The following is a 21953-nucleotide window of genomic DNA, read 5'->3' on the forward strand; positions in this document are numbered from 1 at the left end:
TGTATTTGAATATTACTTTAGCCTAGTTTCTTCATGGTGTCTCATGTATATTCTTTTCTGAAGCCACTTGTAGACTAAAAAAATGAACATTTAAAAGCTATCATACCAACTTTAAACTGGTCTTCAGACATATACACACTTGATGATTTTTTGTTTTAGGTGACACAAACTAGACTAAGGTGCTTTTCTCACAGAACACTTCACTAACGCTTTTTCCTTTGACATCTCATACCATTTTGTTTTGTTTTTTACCACAGACTACATGATTTTTTTGATGACATACTAAGGCGGGTTCATTTTGCGACATCATTTTTCATCACAGACTTTACTACATGATTTTTTGATCATATGTTTTTTTTAACAACGCACTACACTATGGCGTTTTTTCTCATCACATGGACCAAGGTTTTTTTTTTTTACCACAGACTTCACTGATAAGATGTCCCATCTTATGGTGTCTTTTCTCACCACATTTTTTTGCGACATATTATGGCTTGTTTTATGACAGACTACACCTACACTTTCACCACAGACTTTACTTTTTTTTTACAACATTTTTCTACAGCGTTTTTTTTTTTATCAGCACGTACGATAACATTTTTTTTTACAACATACACTATGCCATTTTTTTGACACCTTGCCTTTTTTTACTATACTATGGCCTATATATGATGTATTACACCTTTTTTTGACATCATACTGCACTAAGTGTTTTTTTTTCCCACCACCCTTTACTACAATTACTTTTGTGATGACATGCTATATACTAAGGAGCTGTTTTTTATTTACCACAGACAATTGTATTTTATGACTATACTACGGCGTTTATATGACATACTACACTATGACGGGTTTTTTTGACGGCATCTTATGCCACGGTGTCTTTTTCACCACAGGATTTACTACTTTTTTTTGGACAATATACTATAACAAGGCATTTTCAAGGACATACTATACTATTGCACTTTTGTGACAACATACTATAATAAAGCGCTTTTTTAAATATTTTTTTTATCACCACATACTATCAGAATCAGACAGTCTGTTCGCACTCTCTTTATTTAAAACATACTATATATACATATACATATACATATATATACATACATATATATATATATATATATATATATATATATATATATATATATATATATATATATATATATATATATATATATATATATATATATATATATATATACATATATATATATACATATATATACATATACATATATATACATATATATATATATGGCATTTTTGATGACATACTAAACTAAATCTTTTTTCACCAGACTTTTTTTTAAACGACTATACTGTGTTTTTTTTTGTTTTTTTTTTAATCACCATATACACCACCTACAACTCAACTGAATTGCCCTTTAAAAAATGGCAACATACAGGCTTTTTTTGTAATCACAAAAATCTAAGGCCACATTCAAAATGTAATACCACAGCTTCCAGCTTCCAATGCACCTAGGTAACTTTTAAAAGTCAACACATTCTCTAACAATTGCAATTCTCTAGCAATAAATCAAAGCTCAGTCCTCAGGCACTAATAGTTTTCTAATAAATGATCCTACCTGGACAAATTAGGCTTTTCCTAATGTTTAATATATATAATACTTTGCAGTGCAACTGTCATGGACAAAGAATACTTGACTTCAGATTTTAAATCTCTGCATCACAGTCAGCATATCACTATGATTTGGGATACATTAATTACACCCTGAGTTCTTTGAGCGAGTGACCTGTAAAATTTGGTTGTTTCCATGTGGAATGACTCTAATGTTCGTTAAAGCTCACACGAAGCTGTGGTAAAAGGATGGTGCGATTTACAGCAGCAAACTCACCAGTGTGACGTTCCCGCAGTATCTGATATTCATCTCCCGCAGCTTTGAGTGTTTGCTGTGAGGTGAAGCAAGATACCAAATATTTCCTTATTGATCTGAATGTCGTCAAAACCCTTTCTTTTCTGCGGCCAACTGTTCAGCTGAAAAATGACAGAATAGTGTTATTTTGTGCTACACTGATAGAAATTTACCATCTAATGCTCCTGGCTGTGTTCACAGGAAAATACTGGTCTTGTTGGACTTTCTGTGCCCGTTTTTGACTTCCATGTACAGCACGTTAGAAGATCCGTAATTCAAAGTCACATTAATTCCCCAGTGCTAAGATAATGCCACCGAGCTTGAAACTACAGCATCAAATTAGATTAGATGAAACATCTCGTGGACAGTTCCCATTAAAATTCATCACACAATTTTATATTCTTCCCCTGAATGGTTCATTTTATCTGTTCAGGTGATTAAGAGAAGCAGCATTACAGCATCTGAATCAATGTACCAAGCAGAAAAAAAATCTATAGCTCATTGGATTTTACTGGAAAGGTTTAGGACATGTTTTTATACTTTGGTTGAGAAATAATAATTTATGATGTGATTCAGAATTTTTTTTTTTTAAATTTGAGGTATGACACTTAACTAAAACTGCTTATTCACCTCATGATTCACTGCATTTAAATAATATCTCTAAATTAACATACATTTTGTGCTTGTTAAAGTTCCAATGTTTCCATGTATGAACTGATGTCCTTTAGTAGTGAGGTGTTGGATGAGAAACAGCCAAATGCCTTATAAATAATTAAAAGTCCCATTAATGTAAATCTCTCCATTTACTGACCTGTAAACATGTGAAAAGATTGCCTTAGTTTAAATGCAGTCATTTCCTTTCTTACTTACATGATCGTTATTAATGACTATTTGCTGGTTTTGAAGGCGTGTCTTGTTTAATCCGCCACTACTTTCAGTTGTCTGTGTTATAGAGCTAATTGTGTTTATTGTGAAATTGTGACTGGACCTGAGTCTGAACAGGAGACTGTCCAACAGCCCATCAGTCCTGGAAATGTGCCATAGCACCAGTATTTTCCTTTCAACCTCCCCTGACTGTGCTCCCATCATCACCTGAACTGTTGACCATGAAGCTGGTTCAGTGTTCAGGCTTTACCAAGTGATTTCCTGCACAACGAACAGCCTGTTCCATAAAGATGCCTATCGAGGGGTTGCTGACCTTTTGAGTGGTGTGCAATAAGGTCCTCCAACCTCGAGGTGTGTCCTCGGCTCAGAGAGAAGGTCAGAGCAGCATCCTGCAACAACAACAACACACGACTCCTAACAAATGTGATTTAGAAAAAACAAAGGAAACACAATTATTAAAATCTAATTAAATTAAGCTTCCTTCTGTAACGCCTTTGAAATAAAGAAGGCCACTTTAACGGAGGAGCAGAATGATATCAACAAAGAAAAACAAGCGGTGCCCTCACTTTAGCGAAAGGCCAGCTAGCAAAGAGGTTGACATTTATGTAATAGCTAAAAACAACAGCATAACTGCCACAGCGCTACTTTTTCTTCAGCACTCACAATCAGGCTTGACATCAGCACATTAAACAACTGATAACAGAGGCTGGAAAATTCCTCACGCTCCGCTCTCGTATACGTACTCTCCATTTCTCGTCCCCGTGTTTCGTTACTGTAGCTGCGGTCGTGCAAGTGGCCGTCTCCGGCTGCAGCCATGTTGCTGTGATAAGCATTTAATTAGTTTAAGAACCCTTCACATGAGCAAACGGCGTTCCCGCCTCAAGGTGCATCGTGAGGCCTCAAATGGAAATCAACAAGACAGCGGTACTCACCGACAGCGCATTTCCCTTCAGTCGTCACCATTTTGCGTCTTCATGCGGGGTGTCAGCGTATCGCCATTACCAACGCGTGCTTGCGTGTTCCTATGAAGAGTGTAATTGCTTCCGAGCTTTGGCGCCATGCTCGGCTAAGATAACATTGTACCGCACCGCGCTACTTCGCCCTTCTTTTGTAATGTTCATTTGGTTTCTGGAGTGGAGGTGGCGACGATGTCCTGTTTCCAGTTACAATAGCTCTGTGCTTGTTGATGTGTAGACACAGCTGGCTCACCTTTCTATATTCTGTTGGTGACAATGTGATTGAGCAGTTGAGTTTTGTCAATGTAGAAACACTTTGAGAGGTCGTGGTAGTTTAAAGGGGCCCAACGTCACTGGCCATTCATCAATCTGCTTTGTAAACCGTGATCTTTTGTACTGAATATTTATATGACACAATTAAATATCTTTAAAATCAGCGCCTCCACTGTTTTTAACAGGACGTTCTCCCAAATTAACTTCCACAGATTTGTAATGTGACAGGTTTATATTAGACTACTCGCCTTCTTTCGCTCTAGTTATGAAGGAAAACCCTTATCTGAAATGTGATAGCAGCCACGGGCGAGGCGGCTGCAGTTACCGTCCTCGCAGGTGTGTGTATCATCCACAATAAATCTCAGCATAAAAGACTCAACTCTACATGTCAGATAGTTATTAATATGACAGTCGTTGTTAAATAGCTGGATCCAGAGGCTACCAAGCTGAGGAAATTGTTAATTAGACAATCTATAATTAAGATCTGTTCAACAGCCAATCGGATTTGGAGGAAGGTTAAAAACCAGAGAGGAGGGGGACAATAATTTTGATTATTACTGGATGAGTGGCAGATGTGAGACAGATGGTGACACTGTGGCGGCTGGAGAGAACCGACTCAATCCTTTTTACCGGTGTGTGCGCATTCGCTGAGCAGGTGAGGATTACAATAAAGTCGGACTGTGCTGTTTGCTAGATTAGCTCTGCAGTTTTATTTAACATTTCATATTTCATTTAGAAAACTCTTGTTTTTGGCATTTGTCAGAAACACCGTCAGCTCTGGAGTGAAAAGTTAGTAGTGAACTCAATATTTAAAGATCAGACAACAAACCAACATGACGACATAAGGCCACTTTTGACAGTGCTACAACATTAAACAGCTTCTTGGCCCATTTCTACTTCTGTTTGCTTTAGTTCCTCAGTCTAACTTTCCAAACAGATCTTAAAAGTAATCATCAGTCATTGAGTTCAACGAGCAGGCACCTCCCTGACTTCACACCTGCAGACGAGTCCCCCCCAAAAAGAGGCTGTCACTTCCTGCTTTCCTCCACCTCGTCCGTCTCCTTCTCCTGCCGCTCCCGCTCTCGTCTCATCTCCTTCAGCTCTTGTCTGTATTTCCGCTCGATGAAGCGCTTCTGATGAGCCATCTGTGGGAAGTTATCTGGTAGAGGGAGAGGCAGAGTGGGAAACAGAGAGAAGTCGACCAAGGAGAACAGATAAAGAGAGAGACACAGAGGCAGGGGTGTGAAGACACAGGGTCAGCTTCCAACTGGGCGAGGACACCAATTTATGACACAAATTGCACAGACTCTAGTTTCCATAGCGAGTGTCCTGCTGAAAATGTTGCAGGCGGATTGCAGCTAAATTGCCCTTGCGTTGTTATTTCATTAATAATGATGAAGTAACAAGAAATTAGACAGGCCTGTTTGGTTTCAGCACAATGAGTCAGATCTGATAACATAATTACAAGTGAACATTCCTAGATGAGATGTGTAATCAGATTCTGCAGTGTGATGGTGGGAAAAACAAACCCAAGCTGACAGGATGTTAACATATAGGCAGCAGACAACAGACCAGCTCCGAAACTTCTCTTTAAAAGTCGCTCCGAACTGCCAATCGCCAGAACTTCTTCATAGCTGATGAGTGCTACTACTTGGAGTCCAACCAGTAAACTGTAGAGACACATGAATGTACTGTAGCTTTGGCCATAGCCGCCACTACTTTCTAAACAGAACTTTTGACGGGCCCAGTGTGGGTTTTCTACTTCGTGGCCAACTTGGCCGGAGACACACAACCCGAGTTTTGGCAAACGTGGAGGGAGCCTGGATGGATATGAGCGGGACAGAGGAAGCGGCAACCGTGACGACCGACTCCAACGGGTTGGGACTCGTGTCAATCAAGGAGCCACACCTGAAGCCACAAGAAACAAACTTTGTCTGGGGACAGTTGGCAGGACGCAACAAAGACGACAGCGGGGAATCAAACGCTGCACATGCACAGAACGTGACTCGTTTCACAGATTCTAGACCACAAATCAAATTATAGGAACCTAAACGAGAATTCTTTAGTCCAAGACGACATCTTGCTCAACCACAAGCCCAAAACCCAAATATGGGAAATTCAAATGTAATAATTAATAATATTCAAATAAGGAGATTATTTTTAAAAAGCTGAAAACAGAGACTATGTGGCACTGGAACAATTCATTGATAATGATTCCGTCGGTCATCAAACAATTAATTGGCTCATGGTTTCCTAACTCTTAGGGGAGCAGTGAATCCTTTAAGTGAAAAATTAAAACCTGCCAAATGCCTTTAGTTTTAAGCCACGGCAGCGGGAGCTTGATTCACACCAGTGACCCTCCAGGTTGCACCGTCTGTAATTTTGATATTCACAGCTTAGGTAATTTTCCATTAAGTATTTACATCGCTGGGTCCACCCACTGCACACAGCAATTTAAAATAGCATGCATGACAGCTGCCCGGTGGTTAGTGTCAACTTGCTGAGACAAAAATCTGACGCTGCACTTTTTCCGGTCACTGGACATGACCGTGCGAACGTAGACAAATTAGACTTTCTAATACCTTTTCGCACAGAAGTTAGTGTACGGTGGAAAATAGAGAGGCACCATGAAGACGCTCATAAACTATTATTATTATTAATGTGCTGTTGAGAAAGTAAGAAAAAGCTCTAAAGGAGAAGTAGAGTCCAAGTCCTCCTTCTTGACTGAAAGGATTCTAATCCCCTTTAAAAACCGTTCTCTGATCCTGCGAATATGAACCTCTTTAATTTTCAATAACCTCATCATATCCTTATATTTTACAGTAAATATCCACACAACACCCACAGACACATGTGCTCTGTCTCTGGGAAGCTCTGCCTGTTGTTTGCTTTATTTTATAGGCGATAGTCTTAGACCTTTGGTCAAATAATAGATTTTTACGCTAGAACATCCTTTAACTGCTGCATCAGAAAAACGTTTTCCGGAGCTGGACGTGCAAGATGAGCAGCATCTTTCTTGCTGCTCTGTCTCTTTTTTTTTAAGGGACATTTCTACTCAGTGCGGATTTAAATGCTCTCGAATCGGAGAATCAGCACTTTAACCTCACGCATTGTTTTATTTCAAATCCATTATGCTGCAGCACAGGCCAGAACAACAGAGGATGCGTCACTGTCTAAACAGCTGGGGCCCGCGCTGTATCACAAGCAGATAGTCCACATTATCCTCCGATAAACGGCAGCATTTAATTATGACTATTGTCCAGACAGTGGCCTCGCCGCTGATAATATGGCACCTTAGGGTTGGAGCCAACTATCCAACTCCCTGGCTGGAGAATTACAGCCACGCATTCCACTAAAGCCTTTGCTGGTAACATCTGCAGCAGGAAACTCACAGCACAGGAGCAAAAGTTGATGCTGGAGCGAAACCTTAACCATGTGGACTGTGCTGAATCCCCGTCCAGATGCTGATGAGCACTTTTGGTGCAGCGGGTTATTTAAAGATCGCCTCATCTACCGTCTAATAAGGAAGACGACCAATTTAAATACAGGGCTGGGGTGATTACTTGAGTCAGTTTAAAGATGTCTCATCGAGCTCCAGGAAGGTGTGAGAGGTGTTTTCACAGTGTTATACCGTTCAAAAAGTAACAACAACAATAGTAATTGCTGCACATTCAACCGATTATCAGGAGGCTTTGGCTGTGGATCATCCACAGATTCAAGCAGTCGCTGCACTTAGAATTCAAGAAGCTGGAGGAACAAAAAGCAGGACGGCGTTTTTCAATTCGCCAACGCAGCCACAGAAGAAGGTTGCGACACAACAGCAACATCCTTTCACAAAGATTAAAATTTTAAAACTTCAGAAGAAAAAAGTGCCTGAAATTTGAGCCACTTACGCTCAGACACACAGAGAAACAGTCTGTTTCAACAGGCTCACGGTGAGTAAGCAACACTTAGGGAGCCTTGGAAAGAAAACTACATATTGCAGTTAAAATATGGAAATCACCCGCAGTTTTCCCTGGGAGATGACTTGAGAATAACCCACTCGGAGGAAAGAAAAAGCTTTGGCCATTTACATTGTTTAACATTCGGCACAGGAGCAGGCATCAAAGCAAAGGGCTGCTGAAGAACAGACAAGGCCTTTTATTCGGGTTGTGTTGGGGATCGCAGAGGCACGCTGAGAATTCTCAGCCGTCCGGCGTTGTGGAGACGCACCTCAGAGGCGCCGCACTCAGCATACTGATCACCTTTGCTTAAGGTGTTAACGCACTTAGCTCAACCCGGGTCTTTTGTTTATCGACAACGCGATGGTTCCTCTCAAGGACAGAGGCTGCGGTCACTGCCGTCGGAGCCAAGACGGCAGCGAGCGGCGCCTGCAGACGGCGGCGCTGCAATGCACGCTCTCACACACTCACACACAGACACACACACAGACACAGACACAGACACACACACACACACACACACATACACACGCTTGATGTGGAACCTGGAATCACGAGAACACACAGTGTCCTTTGACTCAGGCGTTCGCTATTCAGCTGGAGCTCAGGCTGTGGGACGACTCCAGAAAAGACGGCGCTGGCTGAGTCTATCACGCAGAACTCATGCGAAACACATCCGTCAACAAGCCAGCGCTGTGCTGGGAAGGGATTTTAATGCCATGCCAAAGGGCAAACAAAAGACCCAAGCCAGTGAATAGAGATCCTGCATACTGTACTCTACTTGCCTCTATCCATCCACTGCTTTTATCCAGAGATTAAGGGGTTTAGAGGAAGCCGAGGAAAGAACGAGTTCCCTTTAAGCTAGCAGCCAGATTGAGGCTCCTTCTCTTATTCAACAGAAACCGCATTGTTTGAGCAACAAGCAGCTGCGAGGAAGCTGGAAAAACGGGAAGGTAGGGTCGGGGGCGGAATCTTAGAGAGAGATTGGAGACTTTAAACAGACACAGTCGTTTCCATGTATATTTGATGTAGCCTTAGACCCAACTGTGCCTGGTGCCAACTGTTTCCCTTCCGCCGACTCGGTTCCCCTACCTGGCTGCTCTCAGCTCGATTTGTTTGCACTCATGTTTCTCCCAGTCCGAGCCTTGGTTAACATTTAATTCTGCCTTGACGGATACAGGCAGGAGACTGTCAAAACGCGGGGCCATCAAATAATGAAATGTGAATCAGCTGAGCCACCAGCGGATCAGCTACAGACAGCACACACACCAAATATTGGGCCCTGGTCTCTTTAATGAGCTCTGAGCTGTCTGACTGAACACAGCCATGTCTCTCACCTCCCTGACACCGCTGGAGCCGCGGATTCTGTCAGCCAGGAAAAGCTCTGCAGCAGAAACAAAAAGTTCAATCCTGCTCAAAGTGCTCCTGATACTTGAGGAAGGCTTAAATAAAACATGGAAATGAATCCTGACACGTGGCGGGGAGGGGTCTTCGATCCGAGAGCAACACGAGGTAGGGCTGTTGTACACGAGAAATAACGGTGTAGCCGGTGCTGCAGTGAGGGCCAACAAGACAATCAATGACGAATTACATGACACCGGGGCTAATGTCCTTGATTAGTCTTGCTATGTGAACAAATGAAGCGAAGCCCTTGACAATCACATGAGAGACACTGCGGCCGAACAGGAGCTGATGCGCCAGGCGCTTCTGCAGCAGATGAACTGGAGACTCATTATATAAGCTCACGGTCAGGAGACACAGATCCTTCAAAGGCGTGTTTGAACCCTGCTGACTGATCATGCATATTCATCCCAGGAAGGAGACGCCCAGCAGTGGGATACGAGAACCTGAATGGGGCCGCGGAGCTTAGGCATCACATGCACAGAAATGTACTCATGGAACAGATTTCACCAAATCCAACCAACAAATCACAATTAGACCTTTGAGTCTGTTTTAACTAAATTCTTTGTATGTGGAGAAATGTAAAGGCAGAAAATCCTGCAGCCAGTAAATATGCAAATAGCCTTGATGACGTATCAGTGATCAATTCAGTGTTGATAGCAGCTGAAAGACACGAGTACATCAAGATAAGAGAGCAGTTGAAGATTGAAGAGTTTAGCTATAGGGAAAACACAAACTCCAACAAAGCCCTTGAAGTGGAAGCATTTCGTGCCGCAGGAAGGACAACTTGGAGAGATGATTTTAAATTAAGTGACCTTTTAAAACGCATTGCTAATCTAGTCACACAAAACAGCAATTTATGAAGGGGAAATGTTCATTTACTAGCAATGAGCATCTATCAATCATAGTGACAGAGGTGTACACTGGGGAGAGGAAGCGGGAGGAATTACGGGGGGGAGGAAGACACAGTAGAGAGAGTGTGTGCAATGAACTACGCCCCCTGATAAGGAGGGAGAGAGGTGAGAGCGAGATGGAAGGCATGGATTTAAATAATAACTCCACGATACTAATGTTTCGTAAAAAGCTAGAGCACAAACAGTATCAATCACTGGTGGCTAGAGGCCTCATTTAGAAGCCAAGTGAAATCAGAAGATGACCTTCCTGCCCTCTGCAACTTCTACACTCGTGTTGCAGCGAAACCATTTGTGTTCACCTCCAGCTAATTAGTTAAGTAAAGACAGAGTTGATTAATGTGGTGGTCACGGGAATGCATCCAGGTCCGGTTCAAGAATGACTTAACACGGCAAACTCTTACCACGCTCTTTGTAACGCGTCACATTATGCATTCGTATAAGCACTGGAGGAGGACGTGAAGCGAGGGAAATGGCTCATGGTTCTGTTTCTGAGAGCTCCGCAATTGTATTTTTGCTTGGCAGCGAATGAGACGTCGAAAACGCCTAAAACCCACAATCTATTTTCCTTAAGTGGCGGCTGATGACAAGATGAAAAACAGCCAAGGAGTGAAGCAGCGCATAAGGGACGCATCAGCCGCTCTCCTTCAAACCTGAAGAGCGGCGTGGAGCACAGGAGAGTCGCTGAGAGCGCGAAGCCTCGCTCTCGTGTTTTAGAACACACAAACTTTGCTCGGCCATCGACACAAACTTGCCGCGGCCCCGTGGGCTGATTGACATGATCGAGGATGCTCAGCTCCCCCGTCCTTGTTTTACTGCTCCTCCATCTCTGGCTAGGCCTCATGCCTGTGCTCTGGGCTAGCACTTCAAACAGCCTAATGTCCTATATGTCGCAGCCAACCGGCTGCTCAGGCCACAGCTCTCTGCCAGCCATCTTGCACACTGTACAGCCAAGGCTAATATTCAACACCGAGGCAAAGTGTGTGAAAGGCTTAAAGTGTGAAAATGTGTATGTGTGTGGAGGGAGGGGGGCCGTGTTGCCAAACAACTCACATTTTTCGAGTGCATCCATCGCAGCTCCCATTTCCGCCTGTTGGATGCTAGATGAAAAATATTTTTTAAAAAGAAGACAGAGAGAGGAAAAAGAGAGTTTTTAGCATATTCAAAATGAAATTCTGACAAAACACACACCCAATATTGAGAGGATTATCAAGTGCTTTATATTTGTTTTGAAAGAGCCCTTTTGTGCAACAGTCCCAGGTAACACAGTGCACACATTTCACACAGATAAGCCTATTGGCGGCTCCATGATGGGCACTGTTTACGCCTGGAATGCACTGGCCCTCTGTATATATTATGTGCGGTGTGATCGAAGCCCGGCGGCGGCTCGGAGCTTAAGTCATGTAAATACAAAAACAGTAAGCTGTCAAAGATCCTATGGAAAAGGACAAACTTATCGCCAGCTTAGAGCAAGAGAGAGTGCTTTCAAGTAGGGGGCCACGAAGGGGGGGGGGGGCCGGGAGGTGGGGGGGCGCTAAGAGATGTCTGATGGATTTAGGTTTCATTTCTCGCAGGCTCAGCTGCAGCTTTATCTGCAACCCCTCCAACCCTGAAAGGGCCTTGGCACCGAGATTCACTTTCTTCACAGACTTCACGCGTGTGCAGTCAAAGGAACACGCGCTCCCACACCTCCGTCCGCCGCCAACACAACACCCCAGCGCCGCCCGACACAAGGAGCGATTTCCATAAGACAATTTATGTCGGATCAATAACGAATCGAATCATTTTCATTCCGCAAAATGTTCCTCCTGTTAGAATAGGCCAACGAGGGCTTAATCGCTACAATAAACACCATCAATAAAGCACAGCCATTATTCTCGAGCCCATTAACGGTGCACTTGGGGAAAACACTGCGGCCCGTTGTGTCTTATTGCATCGCAGCGTCTTACTCACCTTGGGCCTTTGCCACAGCCGATCCGCTCCCCTTTGAAATACACAGCAACGGTGTAGGTGCGCGCGTGCGAGGGCCCCACCGTCTGCAGGGTCCTGCAAATTCAATCACACAAATACAGGGTCAGGAAAATAAATACACGAGGGTCGAGTTGAGAAATAAGGAGAAGAAAGGCACGAGGAAATTCAAGGTCGCCGTTGTTGAGAGGAACAACAAGAAAAGAGGAAGGTAGAACACATTTAGAGCTGGAACAAATATAATTCATCAGCAGGCGGAGAGGAGGGGAAAGAGCTGGGATCCAGCAGAGCGCTCTTAGTTTGTAGAAGCCATCAGAGGGACATGTAAACAACTCCTAAAAACCTCCCCAGCTCCCCACACCCATCATCTTCACGTAGCAGAGGGTAGAAATAGAATAATAACTGTAGTGTGTAGTGCTGCAAGGATAAACAATGAACAAGCTAAAGAGGGACTGAGGAATCGGAGACGGGCGTGACGGGAGGATATCACAGCCAATTTACACATGCACCTTGTTTAAAAGCAAAGAAGCAAGCTGCTAATTCGGTACATTTCTGCAGGGACACACGTACAAGACAGCTGACAAAACTTGGGAGATGTTTGAAATGTTAACATTAGCATAAACATCTCAGGCCCAGACTGCGAGTCACCTAAATAATTCACAGACAATTTACTTATTTCAGGAGAGAGATCCATTTTTAATGCAATGTGGTCACTTATGACACTTTATCAATAATTCAGCCTCCTTTCTCACTTACAAATGAAAGAGCACGTCGCATGTGTGCAGCAAATACGAGTCGCGTGCGCGCAGGTTGAAGCCGAATCTCAGCCGGGAGAGCGTGTCACTCGGAATTATCGCGCTGCTAAAATAACACAAAACGAGAGGGAATGAAAAGGAAATGTGCAAGGCTGTTGGGAAGTTGTCAACTTCAAGGCTGCGCACAGATGGAGGCGCGTGAGGGAGAAGAAAGAGCGCCGCAGAGGGTCTGTAGCAGCTTAGCTCACACTAAAAGCCGCTACTTACTGACTCAGGCCATTTTCTGCACAATGTCACATGTATGTGTCTGCTCCCTGGTGAGTCCTGCCCAGATGCGATGTACAGTAAAGTAATGGTGCAGGGGCTGAAGTGTGGATCTGTCATCAGCCACAGACGTTCACCAGGGAACCTTTAGCAGGGGCCGCGGTGCATTAACTCCTTCGCCCCCCATTGCTCCGTCCTTTCCTGCCGCCCCTCGGTCAATCGCTCTCTCTCACACTCGTGTCTCGCCCTGCGTTACTCTGCTCCTCACACGTGTAAACAAATTCAGACGCACCCCTCCAGGAGCCCTGATGGATTCTATAAAGGCTGTAGCATTCCGGTTTATCGACCACCCGGGGTTAGGTCGTCTAACGAGGAGGTTAATGAAGTGGCTCCAGATTATCAGCTGTAAGAAAGCTGTAATTACACTCAAAGGTGTGGACCGAAGCTCTCTAAGCTTCTGTCTGTTCTTGTATACGCAAGCGTGTGCTGAAACGTTAAAATTCAAGTCACCCAGGAGCTCTATTTGTTTCTTGTTCACGTTCTTGTGGGCAATAGAGTTCGAGGGAAGTGTTGATTGTGGTGTCAGAGTTGCGCTGTGTCAAAAATCACCATCCCTTGGGCAGACAGACGGAATAATAAACAGAGAGGGGGTGAAAAGACATTCAAACAAACACGAGGGAGGAAGAGGGAGCTGATTAAACGCTGGATGCTGGAGTTCATTCTACATCAAACTGCTCTTTCTCTAACCCCTCGTTTTTTCCCTGCGAGAGAACGCGGTTTGTCAGTTTCCATGGCGACAAACACGGCGCTTCATGGCAGCTCTCAATAGCACTCCACTCTCATGTCCCACTATCTTCAAATGACACTTGCTCCTTGACCTTTGGTTAAACATGAGATGTCTTTGTTCGTGTTTATTTATCACAACAACACAGGCCTATACGGAGCCAACGTTCAGGGACCCGCGGAGAAATGGCTCATTATTCATTTGGACCGTAAGTCATCCTATCAGTTTTTGCAGTGTTTGCCTATGATCTAGAGAGAGACGACAGATCAAAATCCTCATACCGGGTCACCTGTGATGGAAACCGCAGATAATGGCTGAAATGAATGATTTAAACAGCTAAAAGCAGAAAGTCACAGAGTTTATATTAGCATTTTATATTTGTTTAGTTTTTAGGGGCGTCTATTCCAGTTTAAGGGTCAGGGTCTTACTTGTACAGTGGGATGTCGGGCTCCTTGCCCTCCGTTCTCAGGGTCAGGCAGCACTGCTGCAGCTGAGACTTTGGGTCATTCCAGTCTTGGTTCAAAATGAATTCCTGAAACATACAAACCACAGAACACATGTAATCAAACAACGTCTTTCACAAAGCGCTTTTTAAGAGTCAGAAACAAATTTGAAAAAAATTAAAATAAAAACAGAGGCAGCCACAGAACCCCCTCCTCCTCGGCCAGTCGTGCTTTTATTTCATTTCTGCTGTGTCCCACTAACTTATTTGCTCTCTCTGACTGACTTTCCATCTGTGTCTTCACAGCGAGGACAAATCACAGGCTACTTAAGACAAAAGCCAATCCCTGGCCAGAAATAAAGAGCGCCTGGGAGTCTCCCAGGTGTGCAGTCCTGATACATTTCTCTTATCCAAGGGGGACTTCTAAAAGCCCTTCCATTAACAGGGAAGCAGCCTTGTCATAAAAAGGCAGACTCTGAATCCAGAACTGTCTGCTCCTATTAATTTTCTACAAAGAGTGCTTCTGCTGCTCGCGCTCTCCTACTCTCTCGCTTTACTGCCGCCCCAACCCTTCCATCTCTGCTGTTCTTGTTTCGCGCTTTGCTTCCCTTCTTCTCCTTCCCACTTTCCCCCTCTCGGGGGGGCGTCCGCAGCCCTTTTGCCTAAAGCCGAGGAATTTGGCTGTTTTTAGGGGAGCGCAGCATAAAGACCAGCGCTACCGCGGGTGCACCGATGAGCAGGCCTCTCTATACGGTAATCACAGCGCCTTTATTTTACACTGCCTCTCTGCTTCCAACCAAATTGGATGAAGCGGCACAGTGTGCAGCACTCTGGTTTCCACAAAGCTCTGTACGGAGATGTGCTGGATGTTTCACAACTTTTCTCTTGGAAGTGGAAATTAGGTGCTCTCTTGCAGCGACCATGACGCAAAGCTCAGCTCCTCCAGAGCTGGGGATTCTCCCTGGAGAGGCACACCAAGACAGCAATTAGCATGGCATATCAGACCACTGCAGCAGCTTCGAGGGGAGAGGGCCACATTGTGTGTGTACTCGTGTACGAGGGGCTATGTGATCGCTTGTGTCTTTTACTGCAGCAGCTGTTAATGGGAAAATACCAGCTTTGTGGCTCTTCTATCTAAATTTAGACCACCCAGTGGTGCCGCCTTCGCTCACTCACATCTGGCCACTGAAGCTTACTTGATTTATCCAACTCCAAAAGTGGACGCCATCAACAGCCCAAGTGCTCCGTGGATCAATAGAAAAACACTGACGAGTAACATTAACAACCCGATAGCTGCGTCCCGACACTGATGCGATTCCCATTAAAGATGACTAAAATAGCGATCCGATGCGGCGTTTTTTTGAGCGCCATTCAAGAGCCGAGCACCACTTCAAGCCGCGCATCGATGCGCCATTAGAGCCCGGCTATTAGCTCCCTCCTCAACATCTCTGGTGTCTATCTCAGCTCATTGATGACACACGTGGGGTGAGCGGCTTCGAGGAGAGGCTCACCTTCAGCCGGGGGAAGAAGCAGACATTCATGAAGGTGTGCACGTACTCCAGGCCTTTATCGATGTAGAGAGCTGCGATGAAAGCTGGAGAGAGAAAAGAAAGCACTTACTAAAAAACTATAGAAATGGAGAAAGTGGCATTTGGTGTGTGTGTGTGTGTGTGTGGTTGCATTTTCTGCTCCGCTTAACAGTTGGCTCAGTCCCACTAAGGTAAATAAAAGATTAACAAAGACCAAGACAAACCTCAGGGTTGGTTCTCCACAGTTAGTGACTCAGTGCTAATGTTAATGGTTCCCCATGTTGCCTTTTTACATCAGAGCGCACACACGATGGGATAAACTGTATGTCAAGCGGTGCCGCAATGTAAAACAACTAGAAGAGATTTAAAATGCAAGGAGCCGAGCGTCGCCTTCACTTCTCCCCTCATGCATTAGCTGCCGCTGCTTCCAGCCGTCTCCGTGACTGAAACACTGGGACGTGAGGCTGGAATAATAGGTAATATTTCAGGAGGCCAGCGAGGGCCCGCTGTAGCTGCAGGGCACAGCCGCTCATAAGCGGAGAAGCTGCGCTTAATTCCGGCGACGGCCCTCGTCCCCTTCCCGTGTCATCAACTCTGCTCCGGCCTGAACTTTGAGGGATAATTTCAAAAGGCAAATGATACGAAGCAGAGCTGCTCCATGTGTTTGTGGCTCTCTGCGATTCACGCTGACCTGGAACACATTAGTTCCTATTTTCCTGCACATGTGGAACGGTCCACACCCTATTTGTTTTTCATCAGAGTCCGAGTCACAAACGAGGGTCACGGTTCCTCTGCTGCTTTGATATCTAGGAGCTTGGGAATTGGCTTTGATATAGGACAGCATATATCAGAGCAACCAACCGCTGTCTATTAGTTCTAAACAGCTCAGGATGCTTCCTGGACCTGAAGGACACTGCTGAGCATCATATGACTAAGGCATGAGGAGCAGGTCATAACAACAGCTCCCAGCCCTGGAGCTCACTTAGCTCTGGGTTCTTTATTGATTGTATAGTGACTAACTTTCCTTCACTGTGTTTACTTAGGGGCTGACTTTCACAGCGCGGCTGCTTAATGGCTCTCTGCTCCTGATGAACATGCAGCGGCTGCGTTTACGGTTTGATTGTAATTGCCATGTAATGAAGTCCTGAGGTGTGTAGGTGGAGGCAAAACAACCAGTGGACAACAGATACTTTCCTCTTTTGCGGCTTAATGTGACATTTTGTTGTTTTTGACATTTAATTGTGGACAAAACACCCAAGTAGTTTATTAATTGTGGAAAATTGCAGCTGGTGCAGCAGGTTAAATGAGCCTCAGTAACCACTGCCGTCGCACAGGGAGCATATTCCAGAGATGTGACTGTGTTTGACATCCTCCACAAAAGAGAAGGAGAAAAATCAATAACGGTGCTTCATGCTGGCGTCTTAACCTGCACATTCTGCTGGGACAGTCCAGAAAACGCTTGAGCTGACAAAGCTTAGAGCTCTACAGAGGTTTTCCTTCTTATAATTTTCTACTTCTGCCAACTACAGCCGGCGGTGAACCTACACTCCAGCAGGTCGGCCAGCGTCTTGGTCCGCAGCGCGACCGGTCGCTTGGTTTTGTCATTGGTGATGGCGAACTCCTGCATGCCCAGCTCCTCCGCCACCTTCGCCTGCGTCCGGTTGTTTACCAGAGAACTGCGAAGGAGCTGCAGAGAAGCACACAGAGCATCGCATTTATATGTATATTAGCGACAAATACAGCTGAGGTGTGAAAAATAGCCACACAGCTGCCAAGTTACACAAAGACGCACAACATCAAAGTAACCCCTACATGGAATAATTCATCAAAGACAGGAATGGTAATGCACAGTAAATGTTTCAGTGACTGCACGTTGATCTGCTAAATATTACATGGTGACTCGCGGCTGAGCGGATGACAACATGTTCAACTGGATGAAGTACATTTACGTCTCTAAAAGGAAAAACACAAGCATGTTAAATATAACTACAAGACGCAATAGAAGAGCAGAGGGAAGGAACGCGACTCCTGAATCGGCCTCGCAGAGATGTGGCCTCCTTAGTAAACACGCGACCACATCGAGACACACAAAGAAATGCTCACTAGTTGAATGAGCACTTTTTCCTCTTGATTTGAAATGCATTTTAGATATACCCCATCCAGACTCTTGGGTCTGGGCAGCTTTTGCTTTCACAAGCTTTCAGTCGCCCGAGGAAAGCTTTTATACAACTGACGTCAGGGCTTCCATCTGTACGGAATATCCACGAATAAATATCTAACTGCAGAAGTACTTATTCAGTTTTAGAGTCAGTCCAGTCCCTCCAGCCTCACAAAGTCTTCTGAAGAAAAGTGCTGATGCTCCAGTGAAAGAAGAGAGCAGTAATGGCGTTTGACGCTGTCAGAAAATGGACTTCATGTTCAAAGCGTGATCATTTACTTTGTACCTGTGTTACGAGGCATGCAAGTTTGCAGCACACGCAACTTTATTTTTCAGACTGTTGACAGTTTCTGCAAGAAATGTGCCGACAAAGACGTGTTAGTGAAAAACCACTGAACAATTTTGTCTCATGACAATACCCATCACAAGGAGTACAGTAAACATACAAGCGCAGTGTGAGGTGAAGAGTGGAGGAGAGTTATTTTGTGGAAACAAGCAAAAGAGGAAGGGGGCGAATACCTGGCTGGCACAGAATGATGGAAAGGAGAGAAGGAAAAAGAAAAAAATCCCCAACACACCAGACACAAAAGCACAGCTGTAACTTAATTTCATGTAAAAAAAAAACTAACTAAAAAAAGCAGAGAACAGCGGTTTTGAACTTCAAGCAAGAGAAGCAAAAATAAAAGACAAAACACAGGTGCAAAGACGCAGATGTAGACGCCTGTGGGAGGGAGGGAGTCTGAGAGAGCTGCGTGTGCGCTGACTCGTGATTTAAGTGAGCCGCTCTTACTGTTAAATGTCCTTCGTGGTGGTCAGGGAAGTGGATGAAGAGGTACTCCGTCGCCACCAGCTGCATGATAGAATCTCCCAGGAACTCCATCCTCTGGTTGTGGCCCCTGGAAAGGAGAGCAGGCTGTTAGAGGTGGGAAGGGCAAAGGTATGGACGGATGTAGGGTGAGATTAACCGGTAGGGGTGAGGTGGGAGGACAGGAACGAAGGGTTTCACACCAGGTTATTCAGCTGCACGTCAGCGGGGCATGAAAAGCATCATGCTCGCTCAACAAATGTACCAGGCTTTTAGTCTTTTAAGGGAAGCGCGGGAGTCGGCGGATGTACATTTCATGCGTGGCCTCTGGGAACGGCTGCACTGACAGGCTGCCTCCCAGTTGTCATGCAGCCTGTAGTAGCAGCCCTTCAGAAGGAAATGATTGTAATTCGAATATAAATGAAAAATATTATGCATGCCTAAGAAGCTGTGGTACACCTGCAGGAGCACCTGTCATGTTGCTACAGCCTTAGAAGCAGTAGATGCACACGGGTTTGGAGGACTCCTAGACATAAATGCTAATGGCAGCAGTGATGCTGTGTTTCGGCTTCCTGCCTTTCTTCGCATTGGTGAAGGCAGGGAGTGTACTGTAACTCCCCATGCAGGGCTAGACAGGCCAGGGGGTTGGGGGGGGGGCACGCTTCTGCTACTGATGCTGTAATGGTCATTAATTAAACAGAATTATAGATTAGTGTTGCAGATGTGGGCTGGTGCTGTGCCAGGCAGGCAGGAGGCGCTGGGCTGAGAGAAAGTGAGTGGCACACGAGCAAGGAGCCATGTATGTACATATCCATCTATAGACGAAGCCTGGCAGGAGGGCAGAGGCTGAAGATGAGAGGGAAACATGAAAAAGGAGGACGAGGAGGAGGCCGACTTCAAAGACAGCGAGGAGCAAAGTTTATTGTTGGATTATGAGCCGCGGCCCAACGCGTCGAGGTGAAACAGCAGGTAGCTCCTTTAGCAGAGCTGCATCCAACTATTAATTAAGCTTTTAATGTTAATGTGCTTTCATTCAGTGCAACCACCAACAGCAACGATGGTCGATGTACAGCAGTAGAAAAAGTAAAAACTATACAAGTAGAGTGTGAAGAGCCGAGTCTGGGATGGCGACAGAAGTGACAGAGGAAAGGGGGCCAGTGGGAGGCTGAGGCACATCTTTGTTATACATGTGAAGACGCGTCAACAGGTTTACTGTGGAGATCCAAATGTACAGTATATAGCGAGTACGCCAGGGAGCATATGCTGGGTGGAAACAGACTGACAAGGTGTAGTGTGAGCTAATTTTAGGTCCGACGGGAGGCAGAGCGAGAGAGGCAGCGGCGGCGTGACAGCGAGAGACGAATGGGAAGCTGGGAGAGACAGACGAGGACGAGGGAGCGATAGCGCGGGTCAGAGAGGAGCGCGGCACAAAGAGACGCTCCTCATTCACTTCTACAACGTGCGGGCACAAAGTGCCGCTGCGGTGGGGAAAATTGAGGTAAAGCGTGGAGCCGAGGTCTTTATTGGAGGTTGACTTTGATCTAAAATACCTCTAACGGCCTCTGAAGAGGCAGCGACAGGCTGTCCGCTCAGGAGGAGGCAGGCGCTCGCCTCTCGCTGCTTAGGAAAATAACCTTCTTGTTTCACACTTGGACGCTTGTGTAATGTGCAAAATGTGGCCAAACAAAACTGGATTTTGTAATTATGGCACAAAAACCCCAAAACATTTTACATTAAAAATTCTATATGAATTCAAAATGGTGCCTTAGTATGTTGGAATTTCAGGGTCTTCTGGAAGAAAATTGCATAAATAAAAGTGGATTGACTGCAGAGGCAAATATTACCTTGGTTAAGTTAGATTACAAAATTTATAAGACATACTTTACTTGCCATTCACTGGCTTTGTGTATTTGTTATAGAAAAATAAATCACGCCTTCTAAAATTCCCAGCTGTTGTGCTTTAAGTTTCAATATTCCGCATTCGAAAAACTCTGTGAAATATAATTGCGAGTATGAAGGTTTCCAATAACTGCTCTGAAAGCTGCACAGCGAGACACACTTCCATTTACCAAAAGCTGCACATGAAAAGAGACGGCTTCTTTTTTTTTGCTAACAGTGAAATTCTTGCAACACCAAGCTCTTGGGCTGCGAGAGGAGATAGGAAGCCCAGCGCCTGGGGGCCGCAGCTCTTCATTTCTGCTGTCTGATGGAAGCCTCCGGTCCTCCGTGCCTCTCCACGGGGTCAACTCCCATCCTTGCTTCTTGCCTTGTCTTCTTCTAGGTCACTTTGTCCTCTACTTGTCCACAAAGTGATGGGCCGAACCGGGTCCCGTCTCCTCATCTGTCGTCTACCTTATTGCCTGACCCTCCTTCCCTTATCTGACCTCGTTCTTCTCTCCATCACGACAGGGTGACCTACTTTGGCATAACCTTTGGTCCTCGTGGGCAGGCGATGCTCTGTTTCAGCTTTCAAGTAAGCCAGCTGTATTTAGGTCAACCTGCCTTTGGCTGCTAATGAACACAAATTACCTTGAAAATATGAAAATTGTGTCCTTTTACTCCAGAAAAAAAAACAATAAAATTCAGTGCAACCGGAAAAATACCTCATTAAACTTCAACACAGAGACACGCGATGCCTCAAAGATAGAATAAATATCGCTGGTGACGAAATCAAGTTGGAAAGTCCTCAAAGCACATCTCAGTGGGAGACAAACCTCTGAACCTCTAATCACCGACCATGAGAGAAGTTGACTCGGCTTCTCAGTGACGGATTAGAACATGCAGTTGTGCTTTAAGTGTGAACGCGCGTTTGTGACCCACACTCACTCACACAAATGCAGAGCAGCGTCCTTGTGGCAAAACTTAGCAAGCAATTACAAGGAGCAGGCTGTCAATAAGATATCAGAGGTGTGCTGCCAAGGCTAATTTGCTTTAGCTGTCAAACTCACTATTGTGTTGTGTTGTAAAGCTCAGAAGTGAGTTAAGCTTCCATTGAAAATAACCC

General features: G+C 44.9%; 1 protein-coding gene across 2 annotated transcripts in view; it reads right to left on the reverse strand.

Annotated features, from left to right (window-relative positions):
* Positions 1–4672: 4672 nt before the first annotated feature.
* The window catches only part of drosha (drosha ribonuclease III), a 67539-nt gene continuing 50258 nt past the window's right edge, over positions 4673–21953 (reverse strand). For both annotated transcript variants that reach the window (XM_029145737.3, XM_029145738.3), the window contains exons 26-32: positions 18935–19040; positions 17532–17673; positions 15969–16051; positions 14444–14547; positions 12198–12290; positions 11298–11344; positions 4673–5150 (exon numbers count right to left, since the gene is read on the reverse strand). In XM_029145737.3, coding sequence (XP_029001570.1) covers positions 5020–5150; positions 11298–11344; positions 12198–12290; positions 14444–14547; positions 15969–16051; positions 17532–17673; positions 18935–19040 — 706 coding nt within the window. In that variant the 3' untranslated portion in view covers positions 4673–5019. The remainder of the gene's footprint in view (positions 5151–11297; positions 11345–12197; positions 12291–14443; positions 14548–15968; positions 16052–17531; positions 17674–18934; positions 19041–21953) is intronic.

Source organism: Betta splendens, chromosome 4, assembly GCF_900634795.4.
Source record: "Betta splendens chromosome 4, fBetSpl5.4, whole genome shotgun sequence".
NCBI classification, from domain to species: Eukaryota; Metazoa; Chordata; class Actinopteri; order Anabantiformes; family Osphronemidae; genus Betta; species Betta splendens.